Source organism: Podarcis cretensis, assembly GCF_951804945.1.
Source record: "Podarcis cretensis genome assembly, chromosome: Z".
Taxonomy (NCBI): domain Eukaryota; kingdom Metazoa; phylum Chordata; class Lepidosauria; order Squamata; family Lacertidae; genus Podarcis; species Podarcis cretensis.
Window position 1 is genome coordinate 119,448 of NC_137184.1, and position 22,896 is coordinate 142,343.

At 47.4% G+C, this 22,896-nt stretch overlaps 1 protein-coding gene across 6 annotated transcripts in view; it reads left to right on the forward strand.

Annotated features, from left to right (window-relative positions):
• Window positions 1–1,325: 1,325 nt before the first annotated feature.
• The window catches only part of NR6A1 (nuclear receptor subfamily 6 group A member 1), a 49,912-nt gene continuing 28,341 nt past the window's right edge, over window positions 1,326–22,896 (forward strand). For 4 of the 6 annotated variants that reach the window (XM_079962132.1, XM_079962133.1, XM_079962134.1 and 1 more), the window contains exons 1-5: window positions 1,326–1,605; window positions 8,409–8,450; window positions 8,917–8,973; window positions 17,404–17,634; window positions 22,112–22,167. In XM_079962132.1, the coding sequence (XP_079818258.1) occupies window positions 1,461–1,605; window positions 8,409–8,450; window positions 8,917–8,973; window positions 17,404–17,634; window positions 22,112–22,167 (531 nt within the window). In that variant the 5' untranslated portion in view covers window positions 1,326–1,460. Of the gene's footprint in view, window positions 1,606–2,554; window positions 2,750–8,372; window positions 8,451–8,916; window positions 8,974–17,403; window positions 17,635–22,111; window positions 22,168–22,896 lie in introns of those variants that run through there. The other 2 variants (XM_079962136.1, XM_079962137.1) reach the window with 2 other exon arrangements.

Genomic DNA, 22,896 nt, shown 5'->3' on the forward strand with positions numbered 1-22,896 from the left:
CCATCCATTTGATTTTAGAATGAATTGATTTTAGAATGCTGTATTGCTTTACTGTTGTTAGCCGCTCTGAGCCCGGCTTCGGCTGGGGAGGGCGGGATAGGAATAAAACACACACACACACACATTATAAAAAAGGTCTCATGACCTTGTTCCCAAGATCATAACAATCAATAAAGACGCGGCAATAATGAATCCTTCAACTCCCGTCTGAATGGAGCTTGTTCATATTCATGAGCGGGGCGGGGCTCTGAATATGTAAAGAGGGGGCGTGGCCTTGCGGAAAAGGCGGCCTATTTCGGGAGAGACCATTTCCCCCCAAGCCGGGGGGGGGGTCGGAACTGCGAAACCGGGCCTAGCAGCTTCGACCGCCGCTGCCGCCGCCCTAAATTTCTCAAAAAAACGGCGGTTCGGTTTCCCCCTTACGTTTTCCGCCGTCGCCGCTGCCTGTTTCGACAGTTGTTTCATCCCGAAGCGGCCCAGAAGTACGTGGAAGGGTCCGCGCGTGCGCAGAACGGCCCGCTCCGCCGGCCTGTCGGTTAAGGGGCTGCGCGTGCGCCGTCGGGCCGTCTCCCGGTGTTTCTGCGCGTGCGCAGTGAGCCCGGCGGGGAGTTGATATTGCTCGGCCAGTCCCTCTAGGAGAGGAGGCGAGGAGGAGGTTTTTGCGCGTGCGCACTCAGGCCCGGCGGGGAGGTGAAAAAAAAAAAGTGGTTTTGCGCGTGCGCAGCCATGCTCGCCGGGAGGTGCTTCTGCGCGTGCGCAGTCAGCCCTGCGAAGAGTTAATTTTGCGCATGCGCAGCCAGTCCCTCTAGGAGGGCAAGAGAGGTGATTTTGCACGTGCACATTCAGCCCGACGAGGAGATGATTTTGCGCGTGCGCAGTCAGTCCATCTAGCAGGGTCGGCGGGGAGGTGATTCAGCGCGTGCGCAGTCTGCTCGGCCAGTGCCTCTAGTAGGGCAGGCGAGGTGATTTTGCGCGTGCGCAAACAGCCCAGCGAAGTTAATTTTGCGCGTGCGCAGCTAGTTCCTCTAGGAGGGCAAGGCGAGGAGGTGATTTTGCGCGTGCGCAGTCAGTCCATCTAGCTGGGTCGGTGATTCTGCGCGTGCGCCGTCGTGCAGGTTCGGGAAGGAGGCGCTTCTGCGCGTGCGCCTGTCCCCGGCGCGTGCGCACCGCCGCGTCCCTGGCCGGACAATGGGGTGCGGAGGCGGAGCCGTGCGTGCGCCCTGGCGGGCCCCTCCTCCTCCGGCCAATCCGCGCCACCGGCACCACCGAGGGGGCGGGACGGCGCGTGCGCAGTGCGGAGCGGCGCGCTGGGACGGGGCGTGGGCGCTCGCGGTCCGTCAGTCAGGTCGAGTCGCTCGGTCCTGTCAGGTCGCTCGGGGAGCGGCGGCGATGGGCGCCGGGCGCGCCGGGGCGCCGCGGCTGCTGCTTCCGCCTCCGCCTCCCACGCCCGCCTGAGAGACATGGGCGACGAGGAACCCCCGCCGCCGCCCGGAGCAGGACGGAGGACGCCGGGAACCCCGAGGCCGCCCCCTGCGCCCCCTCCCCAGCCCCCTCCTCCGCCCCAGCCCCCCCCTGCGCCCCAGCCCCCCCCTGCGCCTCAGAACGGTAAGCCTGAGGGGAGAAGGAAAAGGGGGATAAACAAAGGGGGAAGAGCGGGGGGGGGGAAGCAAAGGGAGGGGGGAAGGGAAAAATAACGGAAAAGGGGAAAAGAAAGAGGGATATATAAAGGGGCAAAGGGGGGGGGAGAAAGAAAAGGAAATAAAGGGGGAAATGGGAAAAGCAAGGGGAGGGGGGAAAGGAAAGGGGGGAAGGGGGAAAACAACGAAAAGGAAGAATGGGAGAAGCAAAGGTGCAAAGGGGAAGAAAGAAGAAAGGGGGGAAATGGGAAAATCAAGGGGGGGACAAAAGGGGGAATGGGGGGGAAATGGGAGAAACAAGGGGGGAAGAAGAAAAAGGGGAGGGGGAAAGAAGGAAAGGGGAAAACAAGGGGGGAGGGGAAAGAAAGGGGAGGGGGAAGAAAAGGGGGGAAGGGGAAAAACAACGAAAAGGGGAAAGAAAAAAGGGATAAACAAAGGGGCAAAGGGGGAAAAAGAAGAAAAAGGAAATCAAGGGGGGCATAAAGGGAAAGGTGGAAAAGAAGCAGAAAAGGGGAAATCAAGGGGAGGAAAAGGGAAATAATGGGTGAAAGGGGGGGAAGGGAATAACAAGTGGGGGAAAGGGAAAAAGGAAGAAAAGAGAAAAAAAAGGGAAAGGGGGAAAAGAAGAAAGGGAATAATGGGGGATAAAGGAAATAAAAGGGGGGAAAGAGAGAAAATAAAGGGAAAATCAAGGGGAGAAAAAGGGAAAAAAGAAAGGGGAAAAAGGGGGGAGGAGGGGGAAGAAGAAAGGGAAAAACAAGTGGATAAAGGAAATAAAAAGGGGGAATGAAAAATGAAGGAAAGGGGGAACGGGAAAAGATAAAAGGGGGAAGGAAAAAGCAAGGGGGAAATAATAAAGGGGGGTATGAAAAAAAGGGGAAATGAAAAAATGGGGGGGGGAAGCTTTGATTTCAAGAAAAAGGAAATAAAAGCGTTCCCCTTTGTTTCTAATTGTTAGCGGTTACAGTATCATAACATTATTATCTTTGTTAATGTAACATTGTAATAATAATTGGTTGTTATAACATAATATTATTGTTTCATTGTGAATTGTTTTATTTCTGCAGACCGCAAGCCAAGTGACATGCGATGGGATGATATTGGGAAGGAGGGTATGGGAAGAATATTGTATTATTTGAATATTACAATACCTCGGGTTACATATGCTTCTGGTTACAGACTCTGCTAACCCAGAAATAGTACCTCAGGTTAAGAACTTTGCTTCAAGATGAGAACAGAAATTGCACAGCAGCGGCACGGCAGCAGCGGGAGGCTCCATTAGCTAAAGTGGTGCTTCAGGTTAAGAACAGTTTCACGTTAAGAACGGACCTCCGGAACGAATTAAGTACTTAACCCGAGGTACCACTGTATTAGAATATTGTAAGGGATTTTGCTGGCTCCCCCCCCCACCCCCAGAAAAAAAAAAGATTGACAGATAGAAGAAAGGGGGACCTTCATTTATAAGAAGAAATCATGGTAATATAATATAAAAATATGTAAAGCAGAATATGGAAATGTATAGAATTAGAATATCCTAATAGATTTGGGGGCCCCGCAAAATATTGGCCGGTGAGTGGAAGAAAGGGGAGCCTTCGTTTATAACAAGAAATAATGGTAATATAATAATAATACAGTGGTACCTCGGGTTACATACACTTCAGGTTACACACTCCACTGACCCAGAAATAGTGCTTCAGGTTAAGAACTTTGCTTCAGGATGAGAACAGAAATCGCATGGCGGTGGCGTGGCAGCAGCAGGAGGCCCCATTAGCTAAAGTGGTGCTTCAGGTTAAGAACAGTTTCAGGTTAAGAACGGACCTCTGGAACGAATTAAGTACTTAACCTGAGGTACTTTATTATTTGTACCCCGCCCATCTGGCTGGGTTTTCCCAGCCACTCTGGGCAGCTTCCAACAAAGACCAAAAATGCACTAAAATGTCACACCTTAAAAACTTCCCTGAACAATATAATAGAAATATAATATAATATGATGGAGAAGTAGAATTTGGAAATGTATAGAATTAGAATATCCTAATAGATTTGGGCCCCACCAAAAAATTGGTCGGTGGGTGGAAGAAAGGGGGACATTATAGGTACAACATCATAAAATTATGATGTTATTTTGTCATCCAGTTCCTCTCTATACCGCTGTATAAAAATCTCAAATAATTGAAGTATCACAATATAAAACTATCTATATTATTATTATATAATTTGTAATAATAGATAGATACTTTTGTATTATAATGTAATATAAAACTATTATTATATAATCTATAATAATAGATATTTTTATATTATATTTCAATTTAATCAGTATGTAAACTGTACGCTCTAGAATATTGTACTGCATAGATATGGCTCCCCCCTTTATCGTTAATAATGATAAATAATTACAACACCCTAATTTTATTATTTTATTCCGGTTCATTTCTAGACTGCTCTATGTCTTTTTTTAAAATTAAAAAGGTGGTTTACGGTGCATGAAAACATTGACATTGCGGGAAGGTGTCAATGTTCCTAATGAGAAATAATTATAATTTATAATTAATTATACAGAGAATGAGAATATCATAATAATAGATCTGGCTCCCGAGCCAAGCAGCTCCATGTATAATTGTCATTTTATAAAATAAGCCTACATTTGCATATCCTCCATCCTTTCTCTCACGAAAATCGGGATGTCCTGTTCAATAACAACAACAACAACAACAACAATAATAATAAGTTTTATAAAATAACGTTTACTGCCACAGACCCTCCAGCCTTTCTCGGATGAAATTCGGGACGTCCTGTTCCATAATAATTTCCATAAAATAAGTTTACTGCCACAGACACTCTGATCATTCTCTGATGAAAATTGGGATGTCCCGTCCTGTTATAGGACCAGACCCGGAAAAGGGGGGCACTTGGAGTGTCTTCCTTATGTCCCTTTCTTTCTTTACCCATATTTATGTATGTGTGTGTGTGTGTGTGTGTGTGTGTATATATATATATATATACACACACACACACACACATATACACACACAAACATACACACACACACACACACATATATATATATGCTTGAAATCTACCGCATCTCCCCCTATTTTCTCTTCCTTCACTCCCCCCCCAAAATATATGTGTGTGTGTGTATACATATATAGATATATAGATATCTCTCTCGCTGTGTGTGTGTTTGTAAATTCACTTGAAATCTACTGCATCTCCCCCTATTTTCTCTTCCTTCACTCTTCCCCCCCATACATGTATATGTGTGTGTGTGTGTGTGTGTGTGTGTATATACACACACACACACATACGTATATACATAAACATATATATGTCTCTGTATAATTTCACTCGAAATCTACCGCATCTCCCCCTATTTTCTCTTCCTTCACTCTTCCTGACCCCAAATATGTTTGTGTGTGTGTGTGTATAAATCCACTTGAACTCTATCCCCTTATCCCCCTATTTCTCATCCTTCACTCTTCCCTCCCCTGAAAATATATGTGTGTGTGTGTGTTTGTTTATATATATGCTTGTGTGTGTGTGTAAATTCACTCGAAATCGACCCCATCTCCCCCTATTTTCTCTTCCTTCACTCTTCTCCCCCCCCCAAATCGGCTGGCTTCTCCCCCTTCCCGGGATGCCCCCCCCCGACCATTCTCTTTTCTTTTCCTCCCCCCCCCATAAATCATGCAGGGCGTGTTTGGACGGGGGGGGGGGCAATTCCACTATAAATGGTTCATTTTCCTCCCTTTGAAGGATCCTTCCTTCCTCGGCCGCTTCCTTCTCCCCCCCCCCCCGATCAATAATCCCCCCCTGAAGTTTCAGTGCCCGCCTTGAATATTTTACAACCCCCCGGATCAATCGAAAGAGCCCCATGCAAATGCAAAGCCGGCCTTTTATATTGCGGTGGGAAAACCCAAAACAAATAATACCCCCCCCCCATTGCAACCCCTTTATTCTCCTTTTTCTTTCTTCTATCCGGCTTCCCCCCCTCCGTCCAAAGGTCATTCGAAGGTCCTTCTTAATAATAATATTAATTTTTTACTTATAGCCCACCCTCCCCAGCCAAAGCCGGGCTCAGAGCGGCTAACAACAATAAAACAACATGAGATAGGGTTAGGATTTAAATATGTAAGAATAGGAATTAAGATGCTTAAAGCCAGATTAGAAAGAATGAAAGATGTTAAGTGATCAAGATAATTGAGAAGATTGATTTTGGAAAACTGTTAAAATGATATATAAAACTATTAAAATGATATATAATGAAATTCAACTAGGGGGATTTGAGGAAGTCACTTAACAATGTTATCAAGATTGGTTTAATTACAAATGTTTGTTTCAAAATTTTTTGGACAATTAATAAAAAACTTGGAAAAAAACCCCCAAAACAATAAAATAACACATCGTTCTAAAATCAATTCATTCTAAAATCAGTTCAAAATCAAATTAATGGCAAACACTGGGCTAGAGTTCGGTGAGGTATTAAAGGAGGGGGTCAGGCTGTGCCTTGGCCAAATGTCGCAATTGCACCCAAACCAGATTTTTTGGGTTTGCAACCCTCTTATCCCTTAGAAGCGGGCGGCTGCAAAACTGGTCCCCCCCTCCGTGCAAGGAGCAAAACAATCAGAATTGCTGCAAAAAAAAGCCCCATTGCAAACCAGGCTGATCCTCCAATTTTTTTGCAAAAAAAAAGAAAAAGAAAAAAGAGAATGGCGCTGGAGATTCCATCCCTTTGCAAATCGACATTTAATAATAATAATAATAATAACAACAATAACTCCTTTCTCTTCCTTCTATCCCATTTCTCCCCCCCCCCAATTCCAAAGGTCATTTGAAGGTCCTCCTTGAGTCACAATTGCACCCAAACCGGATTTTTGGGTTTGCAGCCCTCTTATTATTCCCTCAGGAAGCGGGCAGCTGCAAAACTGGTCCCCCCCCCATGCAAGGAGCAAAGCAACGGAGACACGTTTGCAATCGGAATTGTTGCAAAAAAACCACCCCCATTGCAAACCATTTCAAGTTGAATTACTGAACGAAAGAAACTTTTCAGTGGTATTCTAATTTTTCAAGTTTCACGTGTATTCCAAATTAGTCATGAAATTATTCTGTCCCTTTGCAAATTGACGTTTGCAGACCTTGAGACACAAGCAATTGGAATTGTTGCAAAAAAACCCCCAAACCCCATTGCAAACCAGGCTCCAAATTTACGTGTTTTCTGTCGTTTGCAAAAAAAGGGAGAGAGAGCGAGAGAAACAGCGATGGAGATGCAGCCGCCATCGAAATTATTCTTTTTTAAAAAAAAATAAATCATTTTTGTTAAGTTTTCCATTTTAACAATCCAGTCTAATCACATGAAGTATTCCAAATTAGACCTGAAATTATTCTATCCCTTTGCAAATTGACATTTAATAATAATAATAATAATAATAATAATAATAATAATATTTTTTGTTTGTACCCTGCCCTCCCCAGCCAAGAGCGGGCTCAGGGCGGCTAACACCCGATAGAAAAACCAATGAATTAAAATGCAACTTAAAAACAAGATTAAAATACAACATTAAAACATCAAAACATTCAAATACGGCCCCGTTTCAATGGAAATTCAAATAAAAAACAAGTACTGTAGAAATTCTTTTTTTTAAATTCATTTTTGTTAAGTTTTTCATTTTCACAATCCAATCCAATCACATTAAGTATTCCAAGTATTCTGTCCCTTTCCAAATTGACGTTTGTAGACCTTGAGACACAACACCGAGACTTTTCTGTTGTTGTGGCAGCGTCAAGCCTTTTCTCGTCCTCCTCTTCTTCTTCCTCTTCTTCTTTTTCTTCCTCCTCCTTTTCTTCTTCCTCTAATACAAGAAGAAGCCTTTTCTTTTATTGTGGTTGTTGTTTTGCTGTTGTTATTTTACTTTCATTGCTCAAATTATTATTCCTGTTCTTGAATTTAAATACAGTGGTACCTCGGGTTACAGACGCTTAAGGTTACAGATTCCTCTAACCCAGAAATGGTGCTTCAGGTTAAGAACTTTGCTTCAGGATGAGAACAGAAATCGTGCTCCAGTGGTACGGCGGCAGCAGAAGGCCCCATTAGCTAAAGTGGTGCTTCAGGTTAAGAACAGACCTCCGGAACGCATTAAGTACTTAACCCGAGGTACCACTGTATTGCCATATAGCAGGAGTTCTCAGGGCGCTTCCCAGAACAAAACCAAAAAAATAAAACCACAAAATACACAAAATATAAACAGCAACCCCCCCCCAAAAAAAACCCCCTCACATTTTAAAAGGGCATGGGATGTGGGATATTTTATATTGTCAACCCGCCTGTGATTTTCGGCAAGGGCGGTAAGGAATTTTAATTAATCGTCATCATTGGGGCTTTTACCCCCCCTAGAAAAAGAGGTGAGGGGTTTTTTACGGGAAGTCTGCAAACGTCTGACGCGGGCAAGAATAATTGGGGATGCAACTTGGACAACGGGGGAGGGGCTAATAATAATAATAATAAATTTAAGCAGCGGTCTTCTCAGTAGGGTCTTCTCGGAGGTGGCTCCCGCCCTGCGGAACTCCCTCTCACCAGATATCCAGGAGAAAAACAACTACCAGACTTTCAGAAGACATTTGCAGGCAGCCCTGTTTAGGGAAGCTTTGAATGTCTGACAGACTATTGTATTTTAATCTTTTGTTGGAAGCCGTTCAGATGGACTGAGTATAAATTATTATTATTATCCTTGCTTATAGCACCAACCCATGACGCATCTCTTTCCTGCCCCCCAGGTTTCTACCGGGAGCCACCTGCTGAACACGACCCGCCTCCCAGTAAGTACGGACACGTCTTATTTTAGGGAAAATGTTTAGGGAAGCTTTTAATGTTTGATGCATTACAGTGGTGCCTTGCAAGACGAAAAGAATCCGTTCCGCGAGTCTCTTCGTCTAGCGGTTTTTTCGTCTTGCGAAGCAAGCCCATTGACAGCTTAGCGGATTAGCGCTATTAGCGGTCTAGCGGCTTTTAGCGATCAGCTGTTAAGGAAAGGGGGGGAAAAGCAAAAAAAATCTGCGGGAACTCGCAAGATTTTTTCGTCTTGCGAAGCAAGCCCATAGAGAAATTTGTTTAGCGAAGCGCCTCCAAAACGGAAAACCCTTTCGTCTAGCGGGTTTTCCGTCTTGCGAGGCGTTCGTCTTGCGGGGCACCACTGTACTGTGTTTTAATATTGTGTATAAATATATTGTTGTTATTATTATTATTAGAACAGCATTTCAAACCCTGCCTCCTTTCTCTCCCTAGCTACGGATGTTGAACCGATGAACTCCCCTTCCTCTGTGCTCCCCTTGAACGCCAGCAGTGAGTATATTCCTTTTTCTCTCTTGCCCAGGAGAACCAGGGATTTCCACACACAAACATACATATACACACGTGTGTGTGTGTGTGTGTGTGTGTGTGTGTATGTACAGTGGTGCCCCGCAAGACGAACACCTCGCAAGAAGGAAAACCCGCTAGACGAAAGGGTTTTCCGTTTTGGAGGCGCTACGCAAAACGAATTTCCCTATGGGCTTGCTTCGCAAGACGAAAATGTCTTGCGAGTTCCTGCGGGTTTCCCCCCCTTCCCCCCCTTTTCCTAAGCCGCTAAGCTGCTTATCAGCTGTTCCGCTGATAAGCCGCTTAACAGCTGATTGCTAAACCGCTAATAGCGCTAATCCGCTAAGCTGTCAATGGGCTTGCTTCGCAAGACGAAAAAACCGCTATACGAAGAGCCTAACGGAACGGATTAATTTCGTCTTGCGAGGCACCACTGTATATGTATGTGTATATATAGGTGTGTGTGTATATGTGTGTGTGTATACAGTGGTACCTTGGGTTACATACGCTTCAGGTTACAGACGCTTAAGGTTACAGACTCCGCTAACCCAGAAATATTACCTCGGGTTAAGAACTTTGCTTCAGGATGAGAACAGAAATCGCATGGCGGTGGCACGGCAGCAGCAGCAGGCCCCATTAGCTAAAGTGGTGCTTCAGGTTAAGAACAGTTTCAGGTTAAGAACAGACCTCCGGAACGAATTAAGTACTTAACCCGAGGTACCACTGTATATGTGTGTGTGTGTGTGTGTGTGTGTGTATATATATGTGTGTGTGTGTGTGTGTATGTATGTGTGTGTGTATATATATGTATGTGTGTATGTATATGTGTTTGTGTGTGTGTGTGTATATATATGTACGTGTGTATGTAGTGTGTGTATATATGTTTGTGTGTGTGTGTGTATATATATATATATATATATATATATACACCCCCCCCATATTTTTCGCTCTATAGGACGCACCGGACCACAAGATGCACCTAGTTTTTAGAGGGGGTAATCAAGCTTCTCCCAGAGCTTCTGAGGCTGCCGGGGGAAGCCCGGTCCCCCCCCCCAGCCCCGAAGAGCAAAGAAGCCAAGACAGCGAGCGGGATCCATCCCTCTGGCTCTCTTGGCTTCTGCCATAGCCGTGCGCAGCCTGAGCTTGTCGGGGCTTTAGGGGGAAGCCCGGGGTTTCCCCAGCCAGCCCCAAAGAGCGGCTCAGCGTGCAGCAGGCAGGCTGTGCACAACCTGTCCGCTGCTCCCTGAGCTTGTCAGGGCTGGCTGGGGAAGCCCCAGAACCACACATTCGCTCCATAAGACGCACAGACATTTCCCCTTAGTTTTTAAGAGGAAAAAAGTGCGTCCTATGGAGCAAAAAATACAGGGTGTGTGTGTGTGTATATACATACTGTATATACAGTGGTGCCTCGCAAGACGAAATTAATTCGTTCCGCGAGTCTCTTCGTCTTGCGGTTTTTTCGTCTTGTGAAGCACCCCTATTAGCGGCTTAGCGGATTAGAGCTATTAGCGGCTTAGCGGCTATTAACAGCTAAGCGGCTATTAGCGACTTAGAAAAAGGGGGGGGAAAGCGAAAAACGCCTCGAAAAACGGAAGCGCCTCGAAAAACGGAAAACCCTTTCGTCTAGCGAGTTTTTCGTCTTGCGAGGCATTCGTCTTGCGGGGCACCACTGTATGTATATATATGGGGTGGCGCCGGGGTTATTGGGTTTCCGCCGTCACAGTTTTTCGATTATGTCTTTTGCGGTTTCGTCTTTTGAGATTCTTATTCCGCGAACCGTCCAGAGACCTGCAGGTTGAGGGCGGGACGCCAATTCAAATAATCTACACACACCGGGGGGGGCGGGGGGCGGCGGACCCTGCCATGAACAAGCCATAAATTCATTCGTTTTAACAAAAGGGGGAAAAGGCTGTGTAAAATTGCACAGAAAAAAATAAACCATTAATTTGTTTTAAGAAAATAAAAGAAAACCCACCGCTATGTAAAATCGCATAGAAAAAACTTCATTAAATTGTTTTAAGGAAAAAAACCACACCAATGTAAACTTACCTGGAAAAGTTTTGTGCTCTATGGCGCCATCTATTGTCGCATGTTTATAATACATTCAAAGGGTTGGGGGGTTGTTTTTGTACTAAGGTAGCAGAGTTCCGGCTGTCCATTTAATGTTGACGATAGTGATGTCCTCGAATCCCTCCGACATTTCTCCCATGAAAACAGAGGTGTCTTCCATGTGACATTTTAATGTATTTTTAATCATTGTTGGAAGCTGCCCAGAGTGGCTGGGGAAATAATAAATCTGGCTGGGTACAAATAATAAATTATTATTAGTAGTATTATTATTCCCTCTGACATTTCTCTTCTAAAAACACGGGCCTTTTAGCGTACACATTGACATTTCTTCCGCAAAAACATGGCGATGGGTGGGGTATAAATAAATTATTATTATTATTATTATTATTATTATTATTATTATTCCGTATCATCCCATCCTGGCATTTGTTCCATGAAAACATGGACGCTCTATCACCTCCGACGTTTCTCCAACGGAAGTACTGGTGTCTTTTCATTCCCCCTGAAATTTATTGCATGAAAATAGGGGGATGCTGCCGTCCTGTGCAACATTTTCCCCTTAAAAATACAGTGGTACCTCGGGTTACATACGCTTCAGACTCCGCTAACCCAGAAATATTACCTCAGGTTAAGAACTTTGCTTCAGGATGAGAACAGAAATCGGGCAGTGGCGGCGTGGCAGCAGCAGCAGGAGGCCCCATTAGCTAAAGTGCTTCAGGTTAAGAACAGTTTCAGGTTAAGAACAGACCTCCGGAACGAATTAAGTACTTAACCCGAGGTAGGGTAAACGGGCCCCTGACTTTTAGGTCCAGTCACGGACGACTCTGGGGTTGCGGCACTCAACTCGCTTTACTGGCCAAGGGAGCCGGCGTACAGCTTCCGGGTCATGTGGCCAGCAGGACTAAGCTGCTTCTGGCCAACCAGAGCAGCGCACAGAAACGCCGTTTACCTTCCTGCTGGAGTGTTACCTATTGATCTACTTGCACTTTGATGTGCTTTCGAACTACTAGGTTGGCAGGAGCAGGCACTGAGCAACGGGAGCTCACCCCATCGCGGGGATTCGAACCGCCGACCTTCTGATCAGCAAGTCCTGGGCTCTGTGGTTTAACCCACAGCGCCACCCACGTCCCTACCTAACCTGAGGTACCACTATATAAAAAATCCTCTTAAGGACAGCTTTGCTGGCATCCCAAACAATCTTTAAGTCAGTCTCCTTATTTAAATTGAGATCGAAAAATTCTTTTGAAGTCTTCATTTTATGGATCAATGGTCTAGTTAGACAGTAAAATGTGTCTTAAATTGCTGTTTTAGGGGGTGTTTTTCATCGTCTGGAATGGGTCAATCCACTTTCCATTACTTTCAGTGGGAAAGTCCGCTTCAGGATAAGAATGCTTCAGGTTAAGAACGGACTTCCGGAACCAATTAAGTACTTAACCTGAGATACCACTATAGGGATGTTTTTCCTTTTTTATAAAAATAAAATATTAACTGTTTTCACATAACAGATCATTCCAACAATTGTATTTACCCCCATTTCCCCCTCCCTTCTCCCCCACATAACCCTATTACTCAGTTCCTCTTTCTGATTTATTAGAACACATTATTCTTTGCGTGTGATAAAAATGTAAAAATCTCCAAATTATCCGTCTGTTATATTAACAAATAAATTAGTGTCTCCGATGTTTCTCCCGTGAAAATAGAGATACCATCCCTTCCGAAGTTTCTCCTGTGAAAATAGGGGCATCCTATGACCGTCGCCTCCAACATTTCTCCCATGAAAATAGGGACAGTTTCCATCCCCTCTGACATTTCTCCCATTAAAATACAGATAACATTTCTTCCGACGTTTCTCCCATGAAAATAGTGACATTCTACCATCCCCTCCGATATTTCTCCATAAAAATAGATCCCAACCTACCCTCCAATGTTTTCCCCATCAAAATAGGGATGGGCTCCATCCCTTCCGACGTTTCTCCCATGAAAATAGGGGTGTCCTCCATCTCCTTTGACATTTCTCCCGTGGGAATATGGACGTTCAACTATGGGGTAAAATCCACAAGAAAAGGTCAACAACTTTGGGGTAAAATGGTAAAAAAAGTTCCACAACATCAACCCTAAAAAAAGGCCCTCACACATGTTCCTGTCATCAAATCTGGCCCTCTTGCAAAAAGGTTTGGGGACCCCGTTCTGGGAAAATGCTCCCCTAAAAAAAATGGACATCATCCCCTCTGACGTTTCTTCCATGAAAATAGGGACGTTCTACCATCTCCGACGTTTCTCCCGTGAAAATACAGAGACCTTCTGCGACCTTTCTGCCGTGAAAATAGGGACGTTCTACCATCTCCTCCGGGACGCAGGTGGCGCTGTGGGTTAAAGCCTCAGCGCCTAGGACTTGCCGATCGAAAGGTCGGCGGTTCGAATCCCTGCGGCGGGGTGCGCTCCCGCTGCTCGGTCCCAGCGCCTGCTAACCTAGCAGTTCGAAAGCACCTCCGGGTGCAAGTAGATAAATAGGGACCGCTTACCAGCGGGAAGGTAAACGGCGTTTCCGTGTGCGGCTCTGGCTCGCCAGAGCAGCGATGTCACGCTGGCCACGTGACCCGGAAGTGTCTCCGGACAGCGCTGGCTCCTGGCCTCTTAAGTGAGATGGGCGCACAACCCCAGAGTCTGTCAAGACTGGCCCGTACGGGCAGGGGTACCTTTACCTTTACCTTTACCATCTCCTCCAACATTTCTCCCATGAAAATAAGGGGCATCCTACTCCACCCTCTGCAATGAAAATAGGGACATCCTATGACCGTCCCCTCTGACGTTTCTCCTATGAAAATAGATCCCAACCTACCCTCCAACATTTTCCCCATGAAAATGGGAAGATGCTTCCATCTCCTCCGACATTTTTCCCATGAATATTTGGACGCACTCCATTCCTTCCGACATTTCTCCCATGGCCACACGGACGCTCAACTATGGGGTAAAATCCTAAGAAAAGCTCAACAGCTTTGGGGTAAAATGGTAAAAAAGGATCCACAATGTCAATCCTAAAAAAAGGCCGTCACACACCTTCCCGTCATCAAATCTGTCCCTGTTGCAAAAAAGGTTGGGGACCCCTGCTCTAGGGTCCCATAAAAACATGGATATCATCCCCTCTGATGTTTCTCCCATGAAAATACAGATACCATCCCCTCCGACGTTTCTCCCTTGCAAATAGGGACATTCTGCCATCCCCTCCGACGTTTCTCCCATGAAAATAGGGACGTTCTACCATCCCCTCCGACGTTTCTCCCGTGAAAATAGGGACGTTCTGCCATCGCCTCTGACGTTTCTCCCATGAAAATAGGGACGTTCTGCCACCCCCTCCGACGTTTCTCCCGTGAAAATAGGGACGTTCTGCCACCCCCTCCGACGTTTCTCCCTTGCAAATAGGGACGTTCTGCCATCCCCTCCGACATTTCTCCCGTGAAAATAGGGACGTTCTGCCCTCCCCTCCGAAGTTTCTCCCGTGAAAATAGGGACGTTCTGCCATCCCCTCCAACGTTTCTCCTATGAAAATAGGGACGTTCTACCATCCCCTCCGACGTTTCTCCCGTGAAAATAGGGACGTTCTGCCATCGCCTCTGACGTTTCTCCCGTGAAAATAGGGACGTTCTGCCACCCCCTCCGACGTTTCTCCCGTGAAAATAGGGACGTTCCGCCATCCCCTCCGACGTTTCTCCCGTGAAAATAGGGACGTTCTGCCATCCCCTCCGACGTTTCTCCCTTGCAAATAGGGACGTTCTACCACCCCCTCCGACGTTTCTCCCGTGAAAATAGGGACGTTCTGCCACCGCCTCTGACGTTTCTCCCGTGAAAATAGGGACGTTCTGCCATCCCCTCCGACGTTTCTCCTATGAAAATAGGGACGTTCTGCCCTCCCCTCCGACGTTTCTCCTATGAAAAGAGGGACGTTCTGCCATCCCCTCTGACGTTTCTCCTATGAAAATAGGGACGTTCTGCCCTCCCCTCTGACGTTTCTCCTATGAAAATAGGGACGTTCTGCCATCCCCTCCGACGTTTCTCCTATGAAAATAGGGACGTTCTGCCATCCCCTCCGACGTTTCTCCTATGAAAATAGGGACGTTCTGCCATCCCCTCCGATGTTTCTCCTATGAAAATAGGGACGTTCTGCTCTCCCCTCCGACGTTTCTCCTATGAAAATAGGGACGTTCTGCCCTCCCCTCTGACGTTTCTCCTATGAAAATAGGGACGTTCTGCCATCCCCTCCGACGTTTCTCCTATGAAAATAGGGACGTTCTGCCCTCCCCTCCGACGTTTCTCCTATGAAAATAGGGACGTTCTGCCATCCCCTCCGATGTTTCTCCTATGAAAATAGGGACGTTCTATCATCCCCTCTGACGTTTCTCCTATGAAAATAGGGACGTTCTGCCCTCCCCTCCGACGTTTCTCCTATGAAAATAGGGACGTTCTGCCATCCCCTCCGATGTTTCTCCATCCCCTCTGACGTTTCTCCCTATGAAAATAGGGATGTTCTGCCATCCCCTCTGACGTTTCTCCTATGAAAATAGGGACGTTCTCAATCCACATGCTCCCGTGTGTCTTAGGTGGTTTAAATGCATGTTCTTTCTTTGATGCATATGTAAAACGTTGTTTTCTTTGACCTACTCTTTCTGTTAACTTTTCCATCAAAATTAATTCCTTAAATTAAAATTAAGGTTCACGTTTAATGTTCCCCGGTGTCCAGCAGTGGCAAGATGCACAATGAAGTCTTTTGTCTCTTAAGATTTTGTGCTTCATTTGCAAATAGAGAAAGCTATGCTATTTTGGGATCTTGATTGATCAATTGAGATGGAATTGGTTTCATTTCCTGGGCAGGATCTTTAGGAAAGGAAAGGGAGTCTTTCCTGGCTGGCTTTCCCCAGCCACTCTGGGCGGCTTCCAATAAACACCAAAATTACATGAAAATGTCATGCATGAAAAACGTCCCTGAACAGGGCTGCCTTCATATGTCTTCTAGATGCCATATACTTGTTTATTTCTTTAACATCTGATGGGAGGGCGCCACCACCGAGAAGGCCCTCTGCCTGGTTTCCTGTAGCTGTGCTTCTCCAGCTACAACCTTTGGTGGGGGGGTTGGAATTTTATTTAAAAATAACACGAATTGCAACACACCTATCTGTGTGCTGTAGTAGCAAAGGCTAAAGCCAGCACCTCGCCATATTAGAACTCCCCCCCCCCCGTAGGAAATAAATATATCCCAGCCATGTTGCAAGTGATTGATAGGAAGCTTGGTGCTGTGCGATTCCAGCTACGACCTTGGGGGGGGGGGAGAAAAACATTCAACAATGGAGGCCTGGGCAAGGGGCCGGGGGCCAGAAAGGGAGCTAACGACGGACCCCACATTCGCTCCATAAGACGCACAGACCTCTCCCCTTCCTTTTTAGGAGGAAAAAGTGTCTTATGGAGCGAAAAATACAATACAGTGGTGCCTCGCAAGACGAAAATAATTCGTTCCGCGAGTCGCTTCGTCTTGCGATTTTTTCGTCTTGCGGAGCGCGGATTCCCCGGGTATTAACGGTTTTACGAAGAAGGAAGCAAACTCGCAAGACGTTTTCGTCTTGCGAAGCAAGCCCATAGGGAAATTCGTCTTGTGAAGCACCTCGAAAAACAGAAAACCCTTTCGTCTAGCAAGTTTTTCATCTTGCGAGGCATTCGTCTTGCGAGGCATTCGTCTTGCGGGGCACCACTGTAGTTGCTCTCGAAGGCGCTACTGGACCGTTTGCCTATCCCTGCCCTGAACCGAATCTCCCTGCCCATTTCGAACCTGCGCCTGGGTCCCTTCCCCAGGCGGTGGCACCGAGGTCCCCTGGACCGCCTCTGCCAGTCTGCCCCACGGAGGAACTTAAGGTCCATAAATAGCAACACCCTAGAGGTCCCGGGCCCTAAGGAAGTCTGATTAGCCTCTATTGCTGCAAGGTTCTTGCAAGCAATTTGTTCTCAAATATGATGCTTGACTGCCCCTCAGTGGCCGAATGTGGATTTGCAGCATGTCCCAACCCTGCTCTGTCTCCCTGAGCTGCTCACACTGTGCTGTGCTCCTGTGATGAGGCAGCATTTTAACGTTGTGTTTTAATCTTCTTTTTAAAGTTGCATTTCAATCAACTTGTTTTTTATTGGTTGTTAGTCGCCCTGAGCCCGGTCTTGGTTGGGGAGAGCCGGGTAGAAATAAAATTTACTATTATCATTATTATTATTATTATTATTAAAACTGCCCCGTGTCCCCTTCGTTTCTCTGCGTCCTTGTCCCTGCATCTCACCCGCTGCTGTTTCCTCTCCGCCCCCCGCCCTTTGCAGGCGACCGGGCAGAGCAGCGCACCTGCCTGATTTGCGGCGACCGCGCCACCGGCCTCCACTACGGCATCATCTCCTGCGAGGGCTGCAAGGGCTTCTTCAAGCGCAGCATCTGCAACAAGAGGGTCTACCGGTGCAGTCGCGACAAGAACTGCGTCATGTCCCGCAAGCAGCGCAACCGCTGCCAGTACTGCCGCCTCCTCAAGTGCCTGCAGATGGGCATGAATCGGAAAGGTACCTTGTGCGTTGTTGTGGGGGGGGGCTGGGCTGGGGTCGGAGGTGGAAATAATAATAATAATAATAATTAAAAAAAAAAAAAATCTGATTTACCGTATTTTTTGCTAAAAAGTAAGGGGGAATGTCTGTGCGTCTTAGGGTCCCTGGAGCCGAATTGCCCAGGGGTGAAAAGCAGATCGTGTTGGGTTTTTTTTGGTTTTTTTGAAAGAGGGAAGTGGGTGTTGAAACAAAGCCGCTGATGGCAAGCGATCGGAAGCGAGATAAGGGACGCTAGCAACAAAGGAGGCTGCCTGGGAGGTGGGGAGGTATAGACAGCAAAATTGCAAGGAGAGGAGACAGGAAGACTAAATCAATGAGGAAATAAATTAGAAAAAAAGAGGAGCAAAAAACTGCTCCAGCTAAGGAAAAGACACTAAGGCAAACAAGGAAGCAGCTGATCGGTGGGATCGGGAGAGAGATAAGGGAGCTAGATAAAGGAGGCTGCCTGGGAGGGGGGAGGTGAAAGCCCATGGACCCTCAGGATTTTTACATTGGGTCACCCCAAATTCACCGTTAGATCACATAGCATGTCCATGTCTACAGCCTGCACCAATTTTTTTTGCATTGGTAGCCCAAACTCACCGTCAAATCCCATGTCTGTGGCCACAGCATGAACCACCAAAATCATACACCCGCTGTTTCGTTCAGAATTTTTTTTTCTTGTTTTCTTCCTCTAAAAACTAGGCACTTCTTATGGTCAGGTACGTTTTATGGAGTGAAAAACACGGAATATCCTACCCTCCCCAGCCAAAGCCGGGCTCAGAGCGGCTAACAACAGTAAAGCAATACAGCATTCTAAAATCAATTCATTCTAAAATCAAATTGATGGCAACCATTGGGCTAGACCTCTGTGAGGATTGCCAAAGGAGGGGGTCAGGCTGTGCCTTGGCCAAAGGCCTGGTAGAACAGCTCTGTCTTGCAGGCCCTGCGGAAATATGTCAAGTCCCGCAGGGCCCTAGTCTCTTGTGGCAGAGCGTTCCACCAGATCGGAGCCACAGCCGAAAAAGCCCTGGCTCTGGTCAAGGCCAGCCTAACCTCCCTGTGGTCCGGGACCTCCAAGGTGTTTTTGTTTGAGGATCATGGGACGTACCAGGAGAGGGGGTCCCGTAGGTACGAGGGTCCAAGGCCGTATAGGGCTTTCAAGGGTTAAAACCAGCACCTTGAACCTGATCCTGTACTCCACCGGGAGCCAGCACAGTTGGTATAGCACCGGGTGAACGTGGTCCTGCGGCAAGGAGCCCGTAAGGAGTCTCGCCATGGCATTCTGCACCCGCTGGAGTTTCTGGGTCAGTCTCAAGGGCAGCCTCACGTAGAGCGCGTTACAATAATCCAGTCTGGAGGCGACCGTCGCGTGGAGGTAGTTCAGCGCACGTCCTCCGAGTTTCCTAATTGAGCCCTCTGTGGGCGACTCGCCCCAGAGCTTTTGGGGAGCCCCTTGCTCTTGTGTCCGCCCCCCAGAGGCTGGCCTCTAGAAGGTGCCGGCACCCTCCTTTGCTGCCGGCGAACTGGAAGTGCCCACAGTTGGAGAGATCCCTCAGCCCACGTTCTCCCTTAATAATAATAATAATAATAATAATAATAATAATTTATTGTTTATACCCCACCTATCTGGCTGGGGTTCCCCCGCCACTCTGGGCGGCTTCCAACAAAAGATTAAAATACCGTAACCCATCAAACGTTCAAAGCTTCCCTAAACATGGCTGCCTTCAGATGTCTTCTCAAAGTCTGGTAGTTGTTGTTCTCTTGGACATCCAGCGGGAGGGCATTTCACAGGGCGGGCACCACCACCGAGAAGGCCCTCCGCCTGGTTCCCTGTAACTTGGCTTCTCACAGCGATGGAGCAGCCAGAAGGCCCTCAGCGCTGGACGTCCAGGCAGAACGATGGGGGTGGAGACGCTGCTTCCGATACACTTGACCGAGGCCCCAAATTAAGAAATCTGTATTTTTCAGGTCACCAGAGCTGCCAAGCTCTTCCTTGGGGCGATTTCAAAGTTGTTGAGGCTTCTTTTGGTGGGGCAGTGGGCCTCAAATCTGCCTACGGAAACTGCGTAGGAGACTAACCCCCCCTTTTTTTTGCTCAAAAAATTCAGGAGAGAACATCATGCTTAACGGGACCGCCCTTCCTGGTATGTCCCACAGAGGACCCTAAGGTCCATGAATAAGAATAGCTTAAAGGTCCCGGGCCCTAAGGAAGTCAGATTATCCTCCACCAGGGCCTTTTTAGTGGTGGCTCTGACCTGGTGGAACGCTCTGTCCCACGAGACTAGGGCCTGTAAGACAGAGCTATTCCACCTGGCCTTCAGTTTGAATTAGCCTGATCCTCTATTCCCTTTCCCCCTTCCCCTTCTATGAATAAACCCTTTCTGGGACCCCACAGTTAAATTCTTCCCTGGTCTCCTCCCTGGCCCTTGTAGGACCAACTTGGCCGGTTAGCCCTGGCGATCATTTGATGTCTATGGACTGGGATTCCCCCCCACCAAAAAAATGACCCCCTGTTTTTTGAATTTTCTCAATATTGATGCTGCATTTATGTTGTATTATATGCTGTTTTTAAGTCACATTTTAATCAGTGTTTTGTATTTGTTGTTAGCCACCCTGAGCCTGGTTTTTAAACTGGGAAGGGCAGGGTATGAATAAATTATTATTGTTGTTGTTGTTGTTATTATTATTATTATTATTATTATTATTTATTCCGCACGGGAAAACACGGTACATATTTGCTGTGTTTGATGTCGCCATGTTGCTTCCTTTTTTCCTTCTCCCCCCCCCCCTTCCCAACATTATTTCCTGACACTGATCCTTTGGTTTTATCTGGCCGGGCTGGAGTGTGAAGTGGATTTTTAACGTCTGCTGATGCCGAGGGGGTTCTGTTGTGGAGAAGTTAGAGGAAGGAAGCAAGCAAGGAAGGAAGATTCCCCAGAAACTCTTTTAGCAGGGGTCTTCCTAGGTCCTAAGAAAAAAAAAAAGATTCCCCCAGACCCTTTTAGCAGGTCATTCCAGGTGCAAAGAAATAAAGATAGTGGCATCTATGCACAATTTTTTTTAAAAAAAGCTCTGAATCGTTTTGAAAAAGAAGTTGAGTTTTGTATAGCTCCCTGTCTAGCTCTAGTGATTAAAACATTAATGTGTTAACATTGCATTTCAATCTTGTTTTTTCAGTTGCATTTCAATCCACTTGCTTTGATTATTGGTTGTTAGCCGCCCTGGGCCCGGCCTTGACTGGGGAGGGCAGGGTATAAATAAAATGTTTTATTATCATTATTATTATTAGTGCCCCCTTTGTATATTGTGCTTTAAAACCCTTGCCTTGCAGCCGAGTCCTGGATGTGAACCCAGAGGCCCTTGCTCGTTTCGCAGGGAGTGGCGTGGAAGCGAAACCCACGCGTTGTTTCGTCGCCGCGGTCCCCCCCCGGCATAAAAGGGGCAGGGGATTGGGAGCCGCATGCGAAAGGCTGCGAAGCGGATTGTCTCCCCTCCCAGGGCGCCAGGCTTTTTTGGGCAGGGTCGTTTGCCGCTGCGGCTGAGACCGAAGGGCTGTGCTGGCCAGGACCGAAGGGCAAGGGGTGCAGGATTGGGGGGCAGCGGCGGCCAGGGAGAGAGCAGCCGCAGTCCTAGAGCACAACCACTAGGGGGAGCCTGCTTGGATCACTGGCCCACAGGCAGAGACCAAACCGCCCCCACTTTCTCTCCTGAGGATCTGTTGGCCGGATCGCCCAAAATCTGAGAGTTATGGGCACCATTCTTTCGCTCCAATTCTCTCCCGAGGATCCGTTGGCCGGATCCCCGGAATCCGAGAGTTTCGGGGATCATTCTTCCGTTCTGCTTTCTCTCCCAAGGATCTGTTGGCCGGATCCCCCAGAATCTGAGAGTTTATGGGCATCATTCTTTCTCTCCGATTTCTCTCGAATTTCAGGTGATCCGGCCAACAGATCCTCGGGAGAGAAACCGGCGTGAAAGAATGGTGTCCATAATTCTCGGATTTCGGAAATCCGAACATAACAGGCACCCTTCTTTTCCTCCGCTTTCTCTTCCAAGGATCCATTGGCCGGATCAACTGAAATCTGGGAATTACGGGCCCTGTGCCACGGAGACTATCCTTGCCTGCTGGCCCGTCTTTCCTCTCCTGCTTCAGCCCAGCTTGTTGGCCTTTCCCTTCGGCGCCTCTGAGCGCCATTTCGACTTCTTTTCAATTAAAAATATATATAAATTTATTTTCCGTTTTTGTCGCAGTCACGGACTTCCAATGCTAATGCATATTAGGCTTCCCTCCCTGCCCCTTTGTGGTTCCTTATCCATTTTAATCAGGCACCCCCAACCTTCAGTTCCCGGGTGGCCCACCCTGCCCGCCCCTCCCGTGGCAACGGGCGGGGGGAGACCGGGGTGCCCGTGGGCCAGTCCCTAACCATCTGCTCTCGCTGCCTTCTTGTTTTTCAAGCAATTCGCGAAGATGGCATGCCCGGAGGCAGGAACAAGAGCATCGGACCTGTCCAGGTGAGCGGCCGTTGGGTTTCTCTCAAGTAGGCACCCCCCAAAACCTTCGGCCCTCCCGATGTTTGCGTGCTGCCAAATAGAGCAGTTCTTTCCAAGGATTATCGGGACAAAAGGAGCGAGGAGGTGGAAGGGGAAGCAAAGCAGTTTTATTAACAAATAAAACCTACCTGACAGGGGCTACCCAATCTCCCCTTCAGCTGCCCAGAGCCCCCCAGGTAGAGCAGCAGGAGAGAGACCCCAGCCGTCGGGTCTCCCACCATCGGGTCCTTTGATTTGGGTAGAAGCCCCTACCACCTTACGGCTTTTATAGCCTGCCTTGATGTCATCCAGGGCACCCGGCGTCACTCATGGTCAGCCCCGGACCCCAAGACGGAATTAACGACGAACGACCGATCTTTTCCCAAAGTCGACTGTTCCCGGGCACCCAGTACAGGCGCGTGGACGGAACTGGGCAAGGGATAAAAATGTCCAGAAGAGGTGGAAGACCCTCACCCGAAGGATTGGGTTCTTCTGTGTCGCAAGTGCCAGCTGCAGGGAGACTCTCAGCCGCTCTGTCTTAATTCCATCTCAGGGTCCTGGGCTAATCACGAGTCACACCAGGTGCCCTTGATGACGTCCAGAAAGAAAAGCAAATCAATACTTGATAGGGAAAAAAAACTAATCCATTCAAAAGTACGCATTCTGACAAGGATTACAAACTTCAGTGGAGATTGCAAACTCAAACTCATA